Raw genomic sequence first — 23,790 nt, 5'->3', positions numbered from 1 at the left:
GACCGACGACGGGATTTGCCGGAAAAGGCTTTTCTATGAAGTCAGGGACGAAAAACGTACCAATGAAGCCTCTTGTTAAATAAATATTTGACAAACGTTTACCATTACATTTGTGCCACAGTGAGATACTTTTTGGGCTGTTCGGGGTTAGTAAGGCGTCATGAAAGACCCCCTGTTTGCTGCTGATGTGTTTGGAAAAAATAAAAGATTGGGATCTTATGAGTCACTCCTTCCGCTAGCTGGAGCACATGACTGTCCGCAATACAAAATCCAGTTTGGGTGAGGGAACGTTGTTCAGAGATTTTTTTTTTTACATCCCATTATAGTATGCGCTTTAAAATGTGAACTTTTTTTTTTAACAGATGATGTTAAAAAATAGTAAGTCAATGAAATGGCGGAGCTGCACCCTCAGATGTAGAGGCGATTGATATTTTGCTGCCCTCTGGCGTCGAAAAAGGCGCACTGCGAGTCCTATGGACAAGGCTCCTCTTTTGAAAGTACTGTTCGTACAGTACGATAGCGTGTACATTAACATTTGGACAGTGTTTTTTTCCCCATAAACTATTGGCGAAAGGAATTTTCTAGAAACAATTTTTGAATAACGTGTTATTAATGCCTCTTTGTACAAGCAGTGGGTGATGATTAATAATTTAAAAAAACACAAGACACCCCCCACGCACACACAAAGTCATTGATGAGAAATAAAAACTGGACTTTTATTTTATTGTGAGGTATTTGCCTTAAAGCGACAGTAGTAGGAGATTTACACCGTTTTTCATTCCGGACAGCAGGAGGTGCTGCTTTTAAATAATTTTATGATAACTAGACCTAGAATTATATTTAAAACATACGTTAAGAACACATTTATTTACAAGTTTTTTTTAATTCATAATTTAATTTATTCCTTTTTTTTCATGAAAACGATCTCAATTTCACACACTGTCCCTTTAAGGAAAAACGTCCAGCAAGAGAATGTGTGTTGTCCAAAAAAAAAAAAAAAAAAAAAGGACAGAGGACTCAAGGTGTCTTCATTTTATTGGTGCAACAAAAACGCACATAACAGCATGATCTACTTCAAAAAAGAGACCACAATTACCGAAAGAATCCAAATGATAACAACAACAACAAGAAAAAAGTCCCACTTACATTTCACCTTTGACACATCCAAACCACAAACATCAGGCACTGATTTGGTCTGCGATAATTTTGGAACTAGAGGCGGGACAAAATACCGATATCGGTCCGTATCGTGATTGCTAACAGTATAGAACACAGTTACAGCTTTTTGTGTTTGGTTTCCCCCAAAACATGTACATATTCTTTTCTTTGACAATTACACATTCATTGGTCGGTGTCCCAATACCGTATTGTATTCCACTTCTAGTTCATACGAGCACAACCGTCATTTGGTGAACAAATTCGTTGGACATTACCCTGAGTGCAGCAAGCATTCTTTTGAAAAATATTCATGTACACTACTCACAAAAAGTTAGGGATGCCCGGTGTAATTTGGCCTTAAAACCACGATATACCCCAAAATATGTGCGAGTACTCTGTCCATCCAGTATGATATTGAATATTCATTCTTTAGTCTTCAACCTCACGAAAGAATTGCTAATACCAGTGTTTACGTTACAAAACGAGATAAGGTGGGGGAAGCAAGCCAAGAAACAGCAAGCGTCTAAAAAAAAAAATCTGACAAAGCAGCAATAACTTTGAGCGTAAACATTTCAAGTCATTGTGGCGGGTTACGATGTCTTATCTTAACGCACAAAAAGAACTACATCGCGTCCTTAATTCGCTGTTATAACGTATAGCAATCCAACAACTGATTTTGTGATTGTCCCACGTGACCATGAATATAAATAAGGTGAGAACTACAACACGACATGCCTCACCGCTTATCTTCACAGCAGCTCAGTTAACAGGCCTGACCAGCAGGGGGAGTCCTAATCTTGCTCACCATCCGCTTTCAAAAATGACATTTTCGTATTAGTAATACTGAAGACGAACAGCGAATAAAGCTAATCGATACCTAGCGTCAGCAATGTCACTTGGCAGTTTTAGTCAAAAATCAGCACTAACATTATGCCATATGTGTGTGTGTGCGCGTATATGTATGTATATATATATATATATATATATATATTATATATATATATATATATATATATATTTAATATTTAAAGAAAAAAAAGGACATTCCAGTAAGTATTTTGCTCAAAGTATGTGAAGGCATTGGCAATGGTGTCACTTGAACCACTTCAGTCCGTACATCGCGTACAATAAATGTGTAGTTCTGATTCAAAAGAAAACACACCGGTTGCTCAATTGAGCTTCAAAATAAATAAATAAGCAGTTAGACTAAAGCTGAGACTGCGGGTGCGTATGTAAGTTTGTTTAAATTGTTTTGATTCAAACTCAAAGATTTGTACAATGATTTATTCAATTTGTTGGAAAAAAAAGTAATCATGTAAATTAGCTTTGTTTCCATGCCAGAAAACATGGCAAACTTCGTTTTGGCCATGTATTTTTTTTCTTCATTTTTTGTGTTACCTAAACTGAGATTTCAACAATGCAAATTAATTCCACATATCCTCAAAATCTGACATTATATAAATTGACTCTGAATCAGAAAAAAAAAGTAAATTCTCAACTAAAATTATCATTGAGATATTTTCAACACACACATCCCATCTTGGGAAATAACACTAACATTTCCAATTTCCTCCGTGCTTTGTTACCACCATTGCTTTATCGCCTTATATTGCCATCGCAAACACAAACATTTCACACCTGTAGGCTGATGAAGGTGATATTTTCCACTATTTACCATTACCACCAATATGGCTGACGCCTTGCGGGCTATATTAGCCCCACATAAAATACCGGAAGGATGAAGGGCCAGCAGTGCAAACTTTTGGTTCCACTAGTGCAGCTTCATCTTTCTACAAATGAGTTAAATTGTCTTAAAGGTGTGAACCAAAAGTGCAGAAATTCAAGATATTGAATAAATTGCTAAAACTGCTTTATGGACAGCTGTCCTTAGTGACATTAATTCTACTTCCATCTAGCGTTTTTCTATTAGTACTATTAGCGCACGGTAACTAGTGCAGTTTTGCCTAAATATTAACATGCAGTTGTCTTGAATGTGTAGAAGTGTCAAATACCTTGTGAACCTAATAGCAGAGTTGCCTGTTGCATTTAAACTTTTCAGAAAACCACTGCCAGCATTTTTTTCCAAAAGTGACATTAGCAGTTATGTTCCCAAACCAATAAATGTGCTCCTTAAAACTTGTATCGTTTCTCACAATTTTTAAATATGACTAAGGCAACTGTGTAATTAGGCTTATCATTTTTTATCCCCCACATCATTAAAGATCGGTGTGAAAGAATACGGAATGGGATTGCAGATTTTCCACCTACTGAGGTAGTATCGAGGACAGGACGGCGGCTGTGGGAAAGGGAACTGTGCAGGAGCAGGGACAGGGGCGTGAAGAACATGAAACCTCAAAGTTGCGAGATGCTGTGTCTCAGTGTGAAAAACACGTTGCCAACTCAGTTTTGTCTCTGAAATGCCAATTTTGTTGAACCCAAACTTCTGTGTGAAAGGACAAAATGATCTGAGGATTTTCCAGCTTCTGAGGTAGCATCAGAGGCAGGACAGCAGCTACTTGAAAGGGAGTAGTGGCAAACACCACACTTTTGTTTTTTTTTTTTCAATATAACGTAGTAGTTTGCGGTGAGAAATGATGCACACTGCTGTGTTCAATGGCTGGGCTCCAGGTAAAAGGCAGTTGAAGGTAGTTGATTCCATCTTCAATACGACGTATGATACAATGTGTTCAAAGACCGCGGGAAGTTCCCGCGCTTAATTTCTCACGTATATTCCTTTTAACTCATTCACTGCCGTCGACGACTACAGACGTCAAAGATCCTAAACTGCGCCGGCAGTTAACAAGTTAGCTTATTCACTGTCTCCCCAGTCAAATGATTTTGGCGCTTCTAGTCGTCAACGGCAGTGAATGAGTGAAATACAGCATTATGGACGCCACCCCATTAGAGCGGACACAGTGTTAAAGCGTTATAAATAGTTACAGCGCTATAAATGTGACTGGCACATTTTTGGTTCAAGCTTTTTGTACAGCAAATTGATTTTTTCCAATTTTGGAAAAAACAAAACAAACATTGGAGCCACTTGACAATAAGGGGACCTTGTAATGTTTGTACTAATGATTTCGGACCGTGCTGTACCCCGATAAAAGTCAATTGGGAAGTGACATTCAACTCTGATCCTTGTTCTTCAGGTTACGGTCGCAACAAGAGCGAGGGTATCGGTAACCCTACAAGCGTGCCCGAATAATCAAACTCTACCGTTCGTAAATGTACCCTTACTGTAAAATGGCTGCCAGAAATACTATCAAACCTTTCCAGGCCGAAGTTCCAAGTGAGCATGTCGACAAGCTGCCGAACATTCAACGCTTGGGCGGGTGTGGCCCGGAAGGAGGTTCGGGCCCTCCCTATTGGCAGTTGAGGTCTGGCTGGCTGAGCCAGGACCAGATCTGGATCAGCTCCTGCGGCGTACGAGGGTGGACCAGCATCAGGTCCTTGTAGACGCACGGGTTGGAGCGGTACTTCTCGTTAATGTTGAAGGTTTTGAAGCCTTTGTGAATCTCGGGGGCCAGCCCCGCCTTCATCAGGCACATGCCCGTGTACACGTCGTCGATGGGGTAGAGCGCCACTTGGTGAGAGGCGTTGTGAAGGCGGGCGGCGACGCTGGCTGAGTACAGGTAACCACCGCCGCCGGCGTAAGGCGGGTACGAGCCGACGTACATGCTCTCCGGGATGAAGTACTTCACCTTCTTGTCTCGATGCGGGCCCGCGTTGATGATGACGTCGCCCACGAAGAGGTCGGCGGCTTTGGATTCAGAGAGCCCGCCCAGGAAGTTTAAGATTCCGTAGGTGTTGACGAAGACGTCGTCGTCACCCTTGAAGATGAAACTGGCGCCGGGGCATCGCGTCTGGATCCAGTCTAGAAACAGGACTTCCTTGAGAGTCAGGTTGAAGAAGGAGTCCCGGTAGTCCCACTGGATGATGTCCCGATGTTGGTCGCTCTCGTAGCTCAGCATCGGCGACAGATCCGGATGGTGATCCCCCGCCAAGGTCTGGCCCAGGAGGAAGACCGTCACCACGGTCCGCTTGGCGATCACGCCCGCCCTACCCCAAGACTGGCGTATGGCCTGGCGCCTGTCGAAATGCGGCGCCAGGGTCTTGATGGCTAGCAGCAAGAAGGGTGGCTCCTGGCAGATGTCCGGCTGGTCCACCAGGATTGGGTAATGGCGGCAGTGCATGTAGAGCAGGAAGTCCTTGAATCGCACCGGTAGGGAGTTGTAGTCTTTCACCTGAGTGGTCACCCTGATATTCGGCTGGCAGGTGGAAACGGACGCGTGGGTTTCATTGAGCCACTCGGGCAAGTTGACCATGGTGTGATTGGCGAGAATGGGGTTGTTCTGAAAGTCCAGAATCTGCTGTTGGCGGTTCCAGTGGCTCGAGCTGGGTGTCAAATTCTTCCAAAAGGGCTTGGAGGGAATCCACACCTTGTCCAGGAAGTCCTTGTCCCGCCCGCCGTGCCGGAAGATCAGGATGAAGATGAGGATGTTGACCATGGTCACAGTCAACAAAACCTTCAGTCTCACTCGAAGCAGCGCCATGACGCAGCCGCGCACCTGAACACACAAACGTTGATTTCACATTTGGGAAAAGTCTTTCCAAGGCATGACTTATTGACACTTTTTTTGTGGACAGACCTACCGCATTTAATGGTTCTAAATGGAATCTAAATTCAGTAGCTGACTTTTCAAAATTTTACAGAAGGTCAGGATCACCTAAAGGAGCACTGGTAATTGCCAAAATTGCCTCAAAATGACCACCAAATCAAAATGGCAGACTCTTCAAATCCAGTGTCAAGTTGACTTCTGTGAGTCTGCAAAAGGTAGATATGCTGACCAAACATTATGTTGCGAAATGAATCCAGCTTTAAGGCGCTGACGCTTCAAAACGTTCTTGGAGAAGTGTCTAAAAAAAAAACCTCCTCAAATGATCAAAAAACGCCACTCGAAACCAAAAGGCCACATTTTGAGAGGTTAATCAGACATGGATAGCAAATGTTATGCTGCTGACAGAATCTCAACTTTGGGCGCTGAATTCACCAAGATTTTGGCAATTCAAATATACTAAATGGGGATACAAACAAAAAGTGAATTGCTGAGCATGTAAAAATGCCATATAAATAAATGATTACAGAAATAAACCAATGCCGCTTAAGAGTCATTTTTCAGTTCAGTCTGCATTTGTCTCTCACAATTGACCAACAGCCAAACTGATTGTGTTTGGTGTTTGCACAAAGTCTGAGCAAATTCCACTGCAAATCAATAAATAACCAGAAGATGTCATTGCAATATCCTGTGGATGAGAGCGCATGTGCCCTCTCAAAATAGACACAAACAAGGCCTCCGTGCTCTGGATGAAGGCCAAAAAATCATAATAAAACAATTGAATCACCTTTGAAGATTCACTTGCTGTGGCATTGGAAGGTTATTGTGTAACCAGCTAATCAGGTCCGAGAACACATCAGGTTGTCAATCGGAACAAATTAAAGTCCAAATTCTGACTGACTAGGATGGCATTAAACCCTTTCATACGGTCTGAAAAATCAGCATTTCTCAGGTGAGTTTTCTAGAAACATCTAATAAACATCTAATACCCTGTAGTTATTTTAGTAACTTTGTTCAAAAAATGCTTGGGGGCATTTTTTCTTGTCCTAGACACCAGCTTATGAATGTACAAAACAGAAAAAATGATATCAAGCCAACTGGAGCAACAACTGTAAATACTCTGCGTGATACTTTAAGCATACTTTACCAAGTAAAATATGGACACAAAGGCCTTGCTACACTTTTATTCTGAAGTTGTTCGCAGGTGCATGACTAGTCTTTTTACTGCAACTATTGTCTTGACTCCGGATCAAAACAACAACAAAAAGTTGTTCTGAGTATTCATTGTTGACTGGGGCACCCTTTTTACCACATATGACGCTAGCTGACAGTGCGTGAGTGCTCAATATAGGCTGGCATGATAGATGGCAATGACTCCACACACTCAGATGCTCACATCCTGACATAGTTGCCATTCCTACTGATAACATTTTCCAAAAGTAACATGGACTCAAATGTGCTGTTTTAGCCGGCAAATAAATCTCTTGGACTGAAATGTATGAGAGGAGATTTGTTCTAAAACCTAATGTTTCTAGAGAGGAGAATAGCGTGACGATAAGCACAGTTTAAATTACTTTCTGTAGAATATCAGAATGGCAAAACTAGTTAATTTTTTAACTAGGCGAACAGACATGGCAGCCTCTTTTAATGATAACTAGACCTACAATTATATTTAAAACATATTGTTGGTCGTTAAGAACACATTTTTTGCAAGTTTTTGAAGTTTTATAATCATTTAATTATTTCTTTTTATTATAAATATTACACATTGTCCTTTTAAAGATCAGGGAACAAAAATTTCAGGGTGTGTTAAAATGAATATTTCACTGTTGATACATTTCAAATTACATGCATGTTACTTCTTAGAAGTTGTCAACCAGAGTTCAATGAAAAACAAGGATCTAATTCTGTCTTCCAAAGCTTAAAACATTGTGGTTGTAGTAACTCTAATAGGATAACAACTTGAAAACATCAAAGTTTTGCACAAGTGGCTGGATATGTGGTTTACAAGATGTGTTTACTTTTCTAAATAAACATTTTTTTACTGAGTTTGTATTTTTTGGCTACATCTCCCAGCCCTAAAGGAAACGCCACCTGATTGATCAAAGTGGATAACAGGATGCTTCCTCTCCAGTGGACTCCTAGCAACAAGACTGAATTCTGACAAAGCCTGGTACAGTACTTCCTTTCCTTTCCCCATCCTTTTGCAGGTAAACATAGGAAAGCTGAAACTCAAAACATCAATTGAACTGGACTTGAACTGTTTTACCCCTGAATTTCTGCATAAGAGTTAAATTCCCTGTTTCAACATGCATGTGGCAATTTGTTTTCCTCCCTTCAACATAACCTGTGCAACATAACCTGTTTTTATAGGCCAGTGATTTTTTTCCCCCCACACTTTGACTCATGCGGCTTTTAATGTGACACAGTTTATTTATTAATTTTTCTGAGAAGCTTCAAAGAGTTTATAGAGTTCGTGTCAATTATTTAGCAGCTTTTAATTAGGTGAGTTTCTTTTTTAGTCCAGAGATTTCGGTGTACAGTACTGCTTTTCTCAATACACTTCATGACATACTTTCCTTTCGTCTCCATATGCACTACCTGATTTAGATTCCTCGCCTCCCCTATGCATTGTTTCAACATATGTCCACCATGACGTCAATTCCTCATTTTATCCAATACAATATACAACTTTGAATGACGTACACATTATTTACAATCAATTATTCATTCCCTCCATACATAATCAGACATATAGTCATCATTTCAACACACGCAAAAGGGATTACAAGATTCTAAACTAATTTCACAATGGTGTAACTGAAAGATGGGGGGTGCCCCAAGTTTTTTTGCCCCAAAATCTACTTTTCCAGCAGCCCACCTCCTGCTATCTACAGGAAAAATAAACTGACGGATATCAAGTTATGAATGAAACGAACGGCTAGGGTAACCTATATTTTTTTATACTTTTTTGTCGTGCAAGGAGAGGGAAGGGGAGTGGAGCGAGCTTGCTGTGAACTTTACGGTAGATCCGGAAAGAAGAGCATTGCTGAGAACTTTCACTTTTCTGGGTTGTGACAGAGCCAATATTTTCACCGACAGCATTTTTATTCTTTACGGCGATATTCGCCTGCCAAAAATAAAAGTTTCAATGTCGCAATCAAGTGGCCGAAACCGTGCTAAATTTTGTGCTAACAATGCTGCGCTATCGTTAGCTTAGCACAGTAACTGCGGTTTAACAGCTGTTAAGTGAAGCAAACGCTGCACATACCGGTTGTCCCAAGTTCTCGCTTCCGCCTTTGTACAAGCCAGGTGAGTGCTCTTGCTCGGCTCTATTTTGTATTGAAAGCTCAGCTGGCCGTGTTGGATCGCTCCCGGTGACCGCAAAGCGGCCACCATGATTCATTCCTGCCCCCTGCGTGAGCCGTTGAATGTTCCCGAAGTTGATTGGCTGTGGCGACGCGAAACATGGAAAAAGTAAAAAAAAAAAAAAAAAAAAAAAAAAAAAAATACAAACAAACACGGGAAAGGCGAAATTTCGCTTCTCGTGACCGCGCGCGTCCATCGGTCGCCTGACGCGCATTTGCGCCGAACTCCATTGACGACAATACAAAACTCTCCGCTTTACGCCTCGTTCGCGTTCGGTGTGCACTTAGCATACACTAAATCATCTCCAAAACTTCATTTCGGGTGTAGCCCACGCGGCCCGATACCAGTTGATCCACGGACCGGCACCGGTCCGCGGACCGGGGATTGGGGACCGCTGATGTAAACAAGGCTGTGTTCTTTTTTTCCTCAATTGGCATTGTTCGTTTTGAATGTTTTTTTTCCCCCCCATTTAGTGCATTTCAATAATAGCTAGGTGGTCCACCGGTGCTCAAAAAGCACCTCTCACTAGTCCATCCCAAAACAATCCTTTGATTAATATTAATATGACTTTTGTTTGGCATTTCAAACTTACATTAAACGACTTGCGTTTACTTTGGTTCAGTAATGATGGGTCTTGAAACGCTTAACTGTCAATGTGTATGCCCAGCTTGGGTAAAACAAACAAGACATGCCTTCTTCACAGACAAGCTCCCCCTCCCTGCGGGATAATTACCTTTCTGTTCCCAGCATATATACACACGAAATAACAAGACTGCTCCTGGGAATTGAGAGAACAACGAGCTGGGGGCAGGGAGATAGTCTGAAAATGCCTGCCCCAAAATGACAACAGCCTTCGTTAAAGTCCAGCAGTGCCGAGCGAAACACACCTTAGCTGGCACCAGCCGCATAACTGCACTCACGTTTCACCTCCCAGTTTAGTCACGTTTGTCGTCGTCAAAGGCTACATAATTTATTTTTTTTCCCCAGAGGCACCGACACACCTTTGAGATGGTGGTGATAATATCTCTGAAGACAGGAAGTTGTTAGGGTTGGGGCGAGGGGCTTTAAATATTGGTACTGATAAAATATAGAAAAATATCGGAAAAAAATATCGGTACTGTATAATAAATCATCAAATACATTACACATTTACTAGTTTTATTTGATCTTTATCAAATAAAAGTGAACACACTCTAAACAAAGGGCTAAGTTCACAAAGCAGTAGAAGGAAGTTAGAGCTTATCAAGTCCTACTTGCTCATTACAGTTCCAATCAGTACCTATAAAACAGCTGTGTACATATTTGCCTTTTTACCTCTCAGAAACCTATAAATCATATATTCATAACAAACGCCTGGATAAATAAATAGGTACTTTCCATTTTATTTTTTGATGATTTATTTTTACATAAATAATAACAAGTATCCTTGTGAAGAGATTGAGCAAATCAGCTATAAAACAGTAAAAAAAAAAAAACGTTGTCATTTTTGTTGTTGGAAAGATTGAGCAGTTTGAAGAAGGATGCTCTAAATGAGCAGCAACATTACTGCAACTAGCATTCCTGCAAAATCTATTTTATAAAATGAAAAAAAAAAAAACTAACGAAGTTGGAAAGCAAACACAACTAGCCATATAGCATTACTATTTATGGATAGATTAAACTAGGACAAAGTGCAGCTAATTCACTATAAAGACAAAAAAATAGTAAAAGAAACCAATGAATAATTATTAACAATAAGTAAATTAATCAGTTATAGCCCAAAATGGTAATACTTTGTATTATTAGGCATGTTTGTTGAACTTCCCATCAAATTAATTTGAAATGAAAATGGCTTATACAGCTGGTGAAAGTGTTTCACATTGTTTCACTTCCTCTGCAACATGTTTCTTTGAAAATTTGCTATATGAAACCAAAACCTCTTTGTATATGAACTACCTACTGTCTTTAGATTGCGCGTTTGTTTCATCAAACCTGTAGGCTTCCTGTTTTGTGTTTCCTTAGAAGAAATAGTAGAAAAAGGATGTGGTGCTAAAACCGTTGGCTTTGACTCAATGTCCGTAGTTGGTTAGGCGCCCAGTTTTTCGCCAGTTCACCTTTTAATGGTTATAGAGCTATGTGTAGTCAAAGTACAGCTAATCAAATATCGAGTATTTGAATATATATTTTTAATACAGTTTAACTTTGAATGAACAATATTTACATATTTTGTAATGATCAACATTTTTTCCTGAAATTTTGGTCTATGGGTCGGATTTACTGTCTGTAACAACACATTTGAGTCAACGTGAGTTGTTAAAATATGATCAGTAGGAACGGTGACTGTGGCAGGCTGTCAGCATCAAAGTAATCAGTCATTTACGTCTATCACGCCAGCCTATATGGAGCACTCGAGCACTGCTACTTATTAGCCCGAGTCACCGGTAAATATTAGCAAGCGGTGCCGCATGTTAGTCAGAACAAATAATGTGTTATAGCCCTGAATTGCCGATTGAAAGTAATTTCATAACAACCTAGCGTTGTTTGTATCAGGAATGGTGAGCAACCGTTGCAGTTGAAAGGTTCATCAAGTTGTTGCGCAAAATAAAAGCATACCAAAGTATTCATGTCCATAAATTGTTTGCTAAACAGGATTATTTTGAAGTTGGCATTCTGACTGCATTCAAGGAGTGTTTCACAGTCTTGCGGGGAATTAATTATTGCTACAGTTGGCTTGACATTTTTTTCCTGTATGCCCTAATAAGAAAGAAAAAAAAAGAAGTCTAGCCTTTTTTCTAAACAACGATTCATTGTCCGTCTTACCTGTGCTGCTGAGTGGCCTTTCGTCTCGTCGCAATGTCACCTCCAAACTCGTTTACCCCATACTTAGCTCCGCGCTGTGGGACCAGAGTTGTCAAGTGGGGGACAGAAGGGGAAGTGGTGGGCTGTGAAGGGAGCTCGAACCTGGAAAAAAAGAAATACAAATAAAACCACAGTCAACAGCAACATGTGGTCCTAAAGTCGACAGGAAGTAAGGCTCAAAGACTTTCACCATCTTCCCACTGATGTGATTATAGTGACACTGATGACTTCAACACATTGGATTTAAACAGCGCCCACACAAATCTAAAGACTTTGTACTCAGAATGCAATAGAGCCTTGTAACGACTGACTTTGAGGCTTATCAGTCCTTCAGTTTTTTGCAGTTCAGAATATTAAATTACCACGCCACTTCATAAAAGGAAAGTGCAAGTGTAAGTGCCCCGAGTGAGCCCGATTTCCGCAACGTTTCGATAAATCGGCGGATTTAAGCTAATATACATAATGACATCCGTTAATGTCATTCTTTGGACGTGTCATTCAAAAGAAAGTAAACTTTTTTTTTTTCAATTACAAAAGATGTATTGCAGGATATTTTTCTTGGAAGACAGGCTTGAAGGATTTTAGAGGAAAAAATTAATGCCGCACATTTTTTCCAAAAACAACATTTGAGCAAGATTGATTCGTCAGCCACATAAGTCGAGTTTTGACGAACAGTTACACATTTTTATATTGTCCGTAGTCTTACAACAATTCTCGTAACAGGACAAACTGGAGGTCGGATGTCAGCGGGCTGTTAATAGCCGTTGTTAGCTGAGGTTGTTACGACCTTATTTTCAATAAAAGAAACGACGCGGACTGAACCGATGTCCGAGTCATCCTTCTTCACACACAGGAATGTTACTAAAACAAAGTGGTTATGATGTCTCCAGCTGATTCAATTAAGCGTGGCAAGGTATGGAGCTGCTATGTTTATGCTACTCGTTTATTAATTGTGGTCTTTTGGTACACACAGACACACACAATCTTGAACATGGTTGTTACACAACTTTGGGTATTTATGGAAAAATGAACTCGAGCTGTGTCTCGAGGAAAGTGAAAAACAACTTTGAGCGCATTTAACGCAGCGTTCACTGACCGCTCACAATGTGGGAACTCTGAAACACACAACTTAACCCAAAGCAAATCTATAACTTATGGATATGAACACAAGAAAATATGAAGAATTTATAAAGACGAGATCTCGCTATAGTTTTTACTATCGCCAAACTGTTGGTGTATACCAGAATTTCATTGTTTATTGAAAGTCATTGTTTATATCTACTTTCAAGAAAGGCGATGGGAATCAATGTGTGAATTGGTCACCGACAAACTATTTGCTGATGCGGTTTTCTCAGCGGTAGGAAGCTTATAGCACTTGGAATTCAGCGCTCTCAAATCCAATCCAATCCTTGTGATTGGAAACAAGGCTACTGATTAACCTGGGTGTTAATGAGTTTCCAATACAACAGCTGGGAAACGTTTCACATTTCAACAACACCTTTTCCGAGTGTTTTGTTTGTTGGTTTTGTATTTTTTTTCTTTTTTTACAAAAACAAGTTTTCCTAATACTTAAAATGTGATTGTATGTTCAGCGGCATGTTTTTATAGTACCACATGTGGTGTAATATATTTTAAGTTTTCTATTTTTTAATATTTCTATTTTTTCATGTACTTCAATCTCTAATGGGTATATGCGCTCCAAAAATATTTGTATTTTAATGCATTTTTATATGAATAAACTTATTTGTTTTATTTTTAGTCTATGAACTCGAAAGACGAAAGTTGGTGTCTACCTTGTTTGATGAAAAAAAGAGGCGCTTTTTAGAAACCGTTTTTTTAAGTTATGGTCACTCATTCACCACATTACACTAGTGCACAGGTGTCAAATTCAAGGCCCGGGGGCCAGATCCGGCTCTCCACATCATTTTATGTGGCCCGCGAAATGCTGATTTGACTTCAAATTTCTGGCTAAAATAGCAAATTTGCAAGTTGTCTTCAACTTTTAAAAATCTGGGGAGAAAATACAAGCATTTTTCAATTCACAGTCAGTCTTTGCCGGCCTCTGATTTCAAAACTTGGTGCGTGTTTTACAAAAGCATTTAAAAAAGATTAGACTTCACAGTCATACCGGCCCTCTGACAGAAACTAGAACTACAATGTGGCCCACAATAAAAATGAGTTTGACACCCCTGCACTAGTGTGTCTGTTTGCATTTTGTGGGGCGTGGCTTGACTACTTCCTATATCTACTCCATGCTTATTGCAAGTGTTTTAATTTTCTCTTTGTGTCCCGTTGAATAAACAGTTGAAAATGTATCAATGTTTATGACTCTCTTAAATAAATAAAACAAAAGTCAGCTCGTAAACTGGAAAATTCCAAAATTGGACAAGGGGGGTACCACCGCATGGTAGTTCTGATGACACTCTCATATATTCCCAAGAATGTCAGCGCTGAAGAAACCTGAGCCACAAATATGCCTTTCGTGTCAATTTATCACACGGGCACGCAACTAGCAATTAACTGGTCTTAAGTGAGATCAAAGGCGCCTAAGAGGATGCTCGGGCCTGAATGTTGGCAGCAGCGCCAGAAATAGACAAGTGCCGCTGGAGCACCAAATGTCTACAGCTCGTGACACTATTCACACTTTTGATGTCACACGCAAACACGCGCGCTGCACATATCTGCTTATTTGCCATATTTTAAAAGTCCATGGAGCATCTGCTTTTCTTATCCAGTGTCTCCGATTTAAAGCGGAGTGCAGTTTATGGGCCGAGGTGACCTGGCTGAGTACTTGCACTCAGTCCTCTGTGATATATTGCCACTTGGCGTGGATTTTAATGTGGGGGATCATCCAATAGAAACATCAATCCTCGGGCACTCGGCTAAAGGCGACGCCGGAACGTTGCGTCAGCTGCCGGCACGTCTGTCCGGCGTGCTTTTAAATAGAACGGAATTTCTCATTATCAACAAATACTTGTCGGCGTGACTCCACTTGGCAGAGGTCATCTCTATGTATGGTGCGAGGCACCCGCTGGAATCTAAACCAGAAGATGCGCCTGCAAGCACGCTCTCGGGTAACACAAATATTCACCGCTTGACACTGAAATACAATTCACGCACGTTCGTATTCAACTGTTGTGTTGATATCACAACATTGGAAAGTTACGTGTGCTGCTGAGGGAAAAAAAAAAAAAAGTTTCATTATTTTTAGAACTATTTTCTCCCTAACATTGATTTTCATTTGTGTTGTATTTCTGTTTTTTCCAAAATATTCTTGCAATTTGTAGATATTTACAAAAAGAAATCCTCCAGTATTTTTCATTTATTTATATTTTTGCATTGAAGTCCTTTTTTGCCTGTCTTGGATTTTTGCTCCACTTCTTTTAAAATATACAATATTTTGTGTCAAAAACAATGTGTCAATGTTTCAGCATTTACCATGAATTTCTAAAATGTATTTAAATTTGTTCTCTAATACAGTACTTAGTTCAAACTGTCTTTTTCAAATTGTTTTGTATTTTGAGTGAAATGTTTTTTTGTTTTATTGTAATTGGTGTATTTTTGGTATATATTTTCCTACTATGCATGTATTGTTTTATGTTTTCGGGGTTACCACCCAAAGCTAGCATATGATATTTTAGTTCAACAGTCCCCACCATTTATTACACGTGTTTTTCGTCAATTTTGGGGGGGGTGTTTGTCCATTAACAAGGATTTTTCTTAGTTGTTTATTTATGTTTTCGCTTGCAATATTTGTGCATTTTTAATGTTCTTCCTTTTGTTTTTTTTCTCCCCATTTTTTGGGCCTGATATTTGTTTTCCACCAATACTTTTTCCAGGTTGAGTTTTGCTATCTGTCAAATTTTGACGATTTTCTCATTGTTTCTTGGCCTAATGCGCCCCCCCCCAAACATAGACTTTTTGTCCACAAATCTTATGAGTAACACTGATAACCATTATGTTTCTGGTCACTAAAATGCTGACGCAAAACTGTTATTGGTTGACACCAGTGAAAGAGTAACCATTGGGGAACCAGTCTGATGGGTTCCTAAGTAAATATTGCAATATCCGGCCCCGGCCGCCTTCTTAGAAACTTGGGAGCAGCTAAACAAGTTGCATCCTCAGGGAGCGGTGATAGGAAGGGCGGCGGAAGACCGGAGAACATTGCTGCGGAAGCCTTTAATAGATTTACCTTTCAAGTGGAAATGGCGGATGAGATTAATCTAGTTTTATCTGCAGATCTATGAGGAGTCGACAGGAAGCCCTGCCCGGATACGGATGCGTGTCCACTTTGTCAATTTACTGGGCGGGACATTTTAGCCTCGTGTACTCGGGTGTTTACTGTGTGTCTTTTTGTGGGGGTGGGGGAGGGGTGCCTGGCCAAAAATACATGCCACTTCTTCATTAATCCTCAAATGCGGCAGAGTAATGTCTTCCACAAATTTTGGAAACATTCTAAGAACATACAAAGTGCTGCCCGTGCCTTATAAACTGCAACAAAGGGGTGCAGTTAGAAATGGCTGGATAGGCTAGTGAAGGGGGTGTGTGGCATAAAACATCTCTTATGCGGGTGCGTCAACTCAATAAATATATTAAATGGGATGTATGGTTTGAAATGTCTAGGACTGCTATGAATGACTTTTTTCATATTTTTTCTTGCATACATTGCAAGTGCAGATTACTTTTGTCTATTAAGTAAGGGTGTGCCAAAAAAAAACCCTCACATAAGAATCAAGAATCTCATTCACGACGATTCGGAATCAATTTAAAGGGTCACAAAATCAAAATTATAAATTAAAAAAAAATCTGAAAAGAAATCCGCTCGCACTATGTCATAACGTCACCACACAGCAGGTTGTGGAAATCAAGTTGGTGCGGCACGACACGCACAAACAAAAAAATGGAGGGAATTCAACTGGCACATTCCTTGTTGAAAGCAAAAATGTACGCCCTTATAGAGTAAAGGAAAATGTTGTAGACATGGAAGCCAAGGTACACTATACCATTCCAAACATTTGTCAACTGAGACAGCTGCACCAATCTTGACAAAGAGATCGAATGCAGTCTTTTCTGCAAACACGCTTGATGCACGAAAGCCAAACAGCTGTGAATGTGAATGAACCATCAAAAATCTGATGACCGGTAATGCTCCTAATATCCTCGCAGTTACACGGAATAACAACCTGGCACACGTTTCATGCTTTGCCCGTCCTCCCAATTTAGCCGCTCCCTTAAAAACGTTTATTATTTGTGCTATCAGGCGATAAATTATGTACACATAATTTGATTGTTTAATGTCTACATTCCCTCTTGCTGCTACTGCCCATTTTGCTGCTGAAAAAAAAAACTAAATTTCTCTATTGCAGGTCTTAAAACGATGAATACCAAACGTATACCAAAATACTGAATTTAAAAACTCCAGAATTCTGCAATCCTATTTACATCTATTCAATTGCTTTAGGCCAGACCCTTAAATGTTTTTTCAACATTGACATCTGTTGCTGTTTGGAGTTTGAACATCATCCACTGTCAATACCTTGGGCTAAATACAGACCACAGGAGTCATATCCTGTTTTCCAAGAAACAGACGACTGACTGTGGGCTTTCCTTGCCATTAGTGGAACGCAAGAAAAACAACAAACATACAGAGGAAAGTTTCAATACACCTCGTGGAACTAATTCCATTTGCTTCTAATGACAAATCCCTCATTAGGTTAAGTGCGTTAAAACCAGCGTTTTCGTGACGCGCAACCTGAGGGCAGCCCGCCTTAGCTACTGTGTCACATAACATGGAAATGTAGTGTACACAAGTCTATTTGCTATTCAATCTAGGGACAAAAGACAAGTGGGCCGGCCATGTTAGGGCACTTTTCTTTTCTATTGCATTAGAGAATTGGGATGCACTTAGTTTGTGCTCGAGCCTGCCAGTAGTCTCCTGTTATGTCAGCAGAAGGGCAGCTAATGTACATTTGGAACGCAATTATCTGCTTGTTGTCTGCCACGTTTGCGTATGTGTGTGTGTGTGTGTGTGTGTGTGGGGGGGGGGGGTAATATGACAATGCGGGATGTAATTGTTGCATTACCAAAATTGATGTAACCATTCGCAGCAGCAAAAACTTGATGACAGTTATTTATTTTATGTATAATTCATAGTTTTGTACAAATAGATTTTGCCACTTGCTGTCAACCAAAAGTGATATCACATGTTGAAGGCAAGGGTAACAACCAACAACTCAGCTTGTGAATGTCACATGATCATTTGCAGTTGACAGTGGAAAGTGTGTTTTCAAAGGTATACAGTATATTGTCCATGATAAATTTATAAAATTAATTATATATAGCAACTTTTTTTACAGCTGGAAATGGCTAAATAATGCGTCTCTCTCGAAGAGACAAATACAATAACCTATACCATTGTCACACAAATCCTCTTTGTTGTTAAGAATTGGATTTAAACCTCACAAAACAGCTTTTTCTTTGTTTACTTGGCCTTGGTTAAATGACCAGAGAGAAAAAAAGTAAGTAAATAAAATAGATCAAGGGTAAAAAACAAAGATCGGCGTTCATTGTACAAAATAAATTTGCATTTTCTTGTGGACTCAAAAAAGTACACGTTTTGATGTCATCAGGAATAGTTTATAGTACAGCCCTAATGGGACGCCACTATTATTAGAAGCACCCCATGGGAATCTCCATCCCAGTGACCCTAAAACGTGAGTAAGGGTACCTAATATATTAACATCAGACGAACACGACATAACATAAAATCTGTCGAAACGTAAATGACGCGACCTGGTGAGGATTATTTATTACTGGCAGTTGATGGTCTGCTTCTTGGAAGCGAGCCTAATTCTGAGTGTCTGGAGTCATGCTGGTGAATACTTTATGAGGCCACATGCATTAGGTGAGTGTGGGGAATAAGAAAAAAAAAACAACATTTATGCCACTAAAGATGGACGCGTATGTTTTCAGCAGTACGCCCTTGAGCAGAGGAGCATGATGAAGTATGTAAAAAAAAAAAAAAAAGTGGTGACTTGAGACGCAGGTACGATTAATTTGTTATGGGCTTCGCAAAATTGACAATTGAATCCCGCCCCTTCCTTTTTTTTTTCCTTTTGGAAATATCAGTACATGATCAGATTTTATAAAATAGAGTAAAAAGCAAACATTGTAAAGAATTACAAATTTGTGTATCATGATTTAATGCTTCTATTCAATCCATTGTGCTGCTTCTTTTTGGTGTGCCCTCATTGGCCACTGAGGGGCACGATAAAAAAAAAAAAAAGTAAAAAGAGTAAGCACAACTCAAACTCAGGAAGGCATGGGAATAAAAATGGCCATTTTTTGCACAGTAAGAAATATATTTGCATGGAAGTATTGTTGTTTTCTCTGTCTGTACTGTACGTGTTGCTCTACAGTTTGTCTTCACGTATCCAAACTATCAATAACGATCAGTCTGCTTTAATGGAGAACTACAGAAATTGGAAAATATTTACTGTCGAGAGGGATTTGGTCAATTAAATTAACGATTATGATTAGTCAGTTATCAAAATAGTAAGAAATTTGATCATCAATTAGTTGTTGATGAATTGATTAACTGTTTGACCTTGACTGTCGTCGATGTTAATATTTATCAACTGGAATCCAACTGCTTACTGCAACCAATGACTATTGGTCAATGACTGAGGATTGGTGAGTACTGATAACTGGTATCGGTATTGACCCGGCCACATTTTCAGGTTTTACAAACGAGAAATTAAACATCGCACAAACAGAAAATGTATATTTAGTTAAGTATTTTATTTCGAGACATTTTTAAGAAATGCGCTTTCATTTTGTTTCTTCAAGTTTTGTGTATCAGTGGTATCAGTACCTGGTATTGGTGAGGAATCAAGAATTGTGTACTCATATTGGTATCGGTCTGAAAAAAGATGATATGGAACAACTCCAGCGGTGAGACGTGGAAGTGGGTCTTGCTCCAGCCCGTATGGTAAATTCAGGTTTGCAAAACTACTGTAATGACTAACAGATTTCAGTATAGCTAAGTATCGCTTTAGATTTTAAATCAGCACAGTTTTTGAGTTGAAGTTAAAGATGGGGTGACAGGGTGGTGGGATAGGGTAAGTGTCCAACTGAATCAAAATGTTGCATGGCTTAAATAGATTACTTAAACCAGTTAATTTGACTTTTTAGGTTGATCACTGGAGAGATGTGCAAAACCGAGGTTAAGAGAGTGCATAGCCATTAATGGCTGGGATTTATCCACAGTTCGTCTCCATTTGTTGTGTTGCTGACTAGTGTTAAGTGTGTCATGCTGTTCATGTGATAAAAATGTTATGATTGAATCATATGAGGCAAGAGCAGAAGGCTAAATACAGCCACCAGGCATCACAACAGACGTGAAGTGTGTCAGTCAACACGTAATGATATCAGCATATGGCGGATCTCATATGCTTGGATGTATCAAGGCTAAAGAAGGAAGGATATATTGTATCCAGTTGCATCAATAATTCAGCATAATAGATAACTATTATCCCCACAGTACATCCATCGTGCCCTCAAGGACCGGAGTTGGTGACCCCTACTTTTTTAATAAAATCACAAAGAAACATCTGATGACTATCGTGCAGGACTTCTTTTACTACCCACAGTGCCCTTCGCACAAATAATGTTTGCTTTATTTACTGTAAGCCGAACACTATATTAAGACAAGTAGCGCTCTGAAACATTGCAGCAATTTTGACAACTTAAGAGAATCATATGAGCCATTAGTGGATATTTTCAACTGAAACATTTGGTGAAACTCTGAATAGCAATAAAAAGTAAAAGATTGAGGAGATAGTTGGAAATTGTATGTTAGGGAGTAATCAATATTGTTTTACTCTAATTTGTAAACATTTTTCACCAGATTGCCTGTTGGTAATGTCAGACACAAACTTTCCCCAAGCTGGTATTTTTTTACGCCCCCTGCACATAAAAAAAACTCACTTTTTCAGGCACCCAACATCAGATTTAATAAACAGTTCGATTGCATTTAGACAGAGTATTTTTTGGGTTAACTCAGGTCAGATTGCTATATTGATATTTTGCCCTGGTTGTATTGATGATGTATCATCAGTTCATTAATATTCATGCCCAGTTGTACTGATACATGTCAAAGAAGTGTTCAAATCTAAATTAGTCGCATCAACCGGTTTTGAGATTTTTTTTGACTTGTATTGTTTGGTATCAAACGGCGATCAACAGTAAAGGTTTCAATCCTCGAGTGGAAGTGAGAGATATTTTGCTATGTATCGACATACATCCTGTATGTTCAAATATAAAAATATCGTCCTTGATGGCGCATGGTTTTCCATGTGAGTCCATCGAATCGTTATCGATTTGTTTTATCTGCATTCGAAGAGAAAAGCTCACCTTTTATCCTATTCGAAAGTCTAGCCTTTTATGGTGGTGTTTGTTAAATTCCTTTTCTTTCCAATGCTTCCCCGCACTTTTACTTTCTCCTGTTCTTTTTATCGAGCATTCGTGTGGACACAAAAGTACGTAATATGTAGAGAAATTGACTGTGGAGAAGAGTTACCTTTGCCAGAAGGTTAGCTCACTTTTCGAGGGCGCCGCCTCACACACTATTGCTTTCCCCCGGTGTCCGAAAAAAAAAAAAACTCCTCGGCGTCGGGAGCGACAGCACACTCCTCGTCAAAAAACTCGCAAAAACACGCGCAACCAAACTGGTGTGAAAGTTGAATAGGTCCGCTAAGAGGTAACGAAGAAGGAGACTTTTGCTGTCCTCTCGTCTTTCAAGCTTTTGACTTCTGCTCTGTCGCTCTCAGGCATGTGACGTAAGATAGGCGTGGCCCAGGGCGGGGCCAGGACGCACACACTCATTCTCGTTTTATCGCAATAGTGGAGTCTTGATTTAACGCGATACCAAGGATTAATTAATCACTTTTGCTGGGATTAGATTACGTGAGATGCCAAGAAACCTTCTTGTCACTCTCTGGGGAACATGTTACCTGTCAGAGTCAAAGATGAATTTATTGATATAGCTTTTAACCATAACAGGGATGCTTCAAACGGCTTGATAAGAGAAAAATCACTCATTCGGCAACCAGAAAGACAAGGAAAAGAATGCTTGAAAAAGGAAAGCTGCTGGGAGGAACACCCTTTCAGGCTCAACGGGCTGCAATTGATGCTGAGTCTTAAAATGACACATTGTGCCAAATTGAACAAGGAAGTGTCTATTGTGAGTAGGACATGATGACTGGAGACACCTTAAGGTTAAGGTCCTCCTCACAATCAGGCCCGGTCGGTCCATCTCCATAGAAACACCCATACGGAGGCGGCCAACCACGAACTCGCCCCAGTCTGTGATTTTCTGTTATTTTCACATGTATGCAGTATTGTATTCTAGCTTCTGTTAAAGGGTCGTTTTTACTGTGAAGTCAAATTATTTTTAAGTATGATTGTCACATATTTGGTTTTGAAATCAGAGGCCAGTACAAACTGCTGAAAAAGGGGGATTGGTAATGTAATATGCTTGTTGTTTCCCAAAATCTCTTTTAAAGTTGAAGACAACTTTCAAATTTGGTATTTTATTCGGAAACAAAGTCATAATTAGTATTTTGCGGGCCACATAGAATGATGTGACGGGCCGCGTGTGGCCCCCAGGCTTTGAGTTTGGCACGGGTGTGCTATCTCTCAGAAGAGAATTACAAACAAACAAAAAAACTAATAAACAAATCACACAATTGCATACAAAGGGAAATCAAAAACCTTTACATTGACCAAGCCAAACAAGTAAATTGACCAGAGCCAATTGAGTTAATGTTTGGCCTCTGTTCAGCCTTTAGGAATGCTAACTGAGCCACACATTTTCAAAAATCACCAGCGTGAGAGAATTAAGAACATCACTCCCAAGATTGTTCCACACTGGCATCACACTGTTGTTTCAAAAATATTTCCCACCCTCCAAAGTAAATATTTAACCTGGAGTTGCAAATTACGACTTCATGTTTGAACTGACAGGTTTGCTAAACAATCATTATACGAATGCCCAGAAAAGCCTCGCAATCTACGGGTAAATAAGTGATGAACTCAATTTATTCAAAACCTCCGTTGCATACACGATTCCATGTCAAACAAAAAGCTTTACATCATTCCACAATGCAAAGAAACGAAAAATCAACATTCCGGTTGTGAACATTAGCAAAAATCAAATTAACCCTCGAAAACATTTGTCGCTTTTGGGACTAGCCTACAGCATGGAGTTCACACAGGAGGAGGTTGATGATATCAAAGTAACACAAACTAAACAAAGAGTTGAATGTCAAATCCAGCAAGAAGAAATGTACACAGTATTTGACAGTTTATTAATAGTAAATGGAAAACTAGACTTGTCCCCCTCACAAATTTTTAAGGTTGAAGAAAACGGTTGAAAAAGGAAAAAGGTTGAAGTTTTGTATTTTAGCCAGAAACTGGGAATAAAAAAAGCTTGTTTTTTTTTCCCCCTAAAATTTTAAAAATTGAAGAAAACTTGCAAGTTTGCTATTTTAGCCAGAAACTTTAAGTCAAATCAACATTTTGCGGGCCACATAAAATGATGTAGCGGGCCAGATCTTGCCCCCCGGCCTTCAGTTTGACACCTGTGATAGAATGTCAGTAAAAACACCTGTGATAGAATGTCAGCAAAAAAGAAAGAACTTCATCGATAGACTAGAGGAAACACTTGGAGAAACCTTGTCAGAGACAGACAAAAAAGTCATGAAAATCCTGAAAGAAAAACTCAGAAACCATCATGGTGGAGCGAGCC

At 39.6% G+C, this 23,790-nt stretch overlaps 1 protein-coding gene across 1 annotated transcript; it reads right to left on the bottom strand.

Moving 5' to 3' along the window:
• Positions 1-1,017: 1,017 nt before the first annotated feature.
• b3gnt2b (UDP-GlcNAc:betaGal beta-1,3-N-acetylglucosaminyltransferase 2b) lies at positions 1,018-21,798 on the bottom strand. The gene is made up of 3 exons (XM_088422174.1): positions 21,562-21,798; positions 11,943-12,083; positions 1,018-5,726 (listed from the first exon to the last, which is right to left on the bottom strand). The coding sequence occupies exon 3, from the start codon at positions 5,709-5,711 to the stop codon at positions 4,521-4,523; it is 1,191 nt and encodes a 396-aa protein (XP_088278300.1). The 5' UTR covers positions 5,712-5,726; positions 11,943-12,083; positions 21,562-21,798; the 3' UTR covers positions 1,018-4,520.
• Positions 21,799-23,790: the final 1,992 nt, after the last annotated feature.

This window comes from Hippichthys cyanospilos, chromosome 8 (genome assembly GCF_059441005.1).
Source record: "Hippichthys cyanospilos isolate Australia breed blue-spotted pipefish chromosome 8, RoL_Hcya_1.0, whole genome shotgun sequence".
Classification (NCBI taxonomy): Eukaryota; Metazoa; Chordata; class Actinopteri; order Syngnathiformes; family Syngnathidae; genus Hippichthys; species Hippichthys cyanospilos.
The sequence above is the reverse complement of the archived record's forward strand: the minus strand, read 5'-3'. Positions and strand labels throughout refer to the sequence as shown.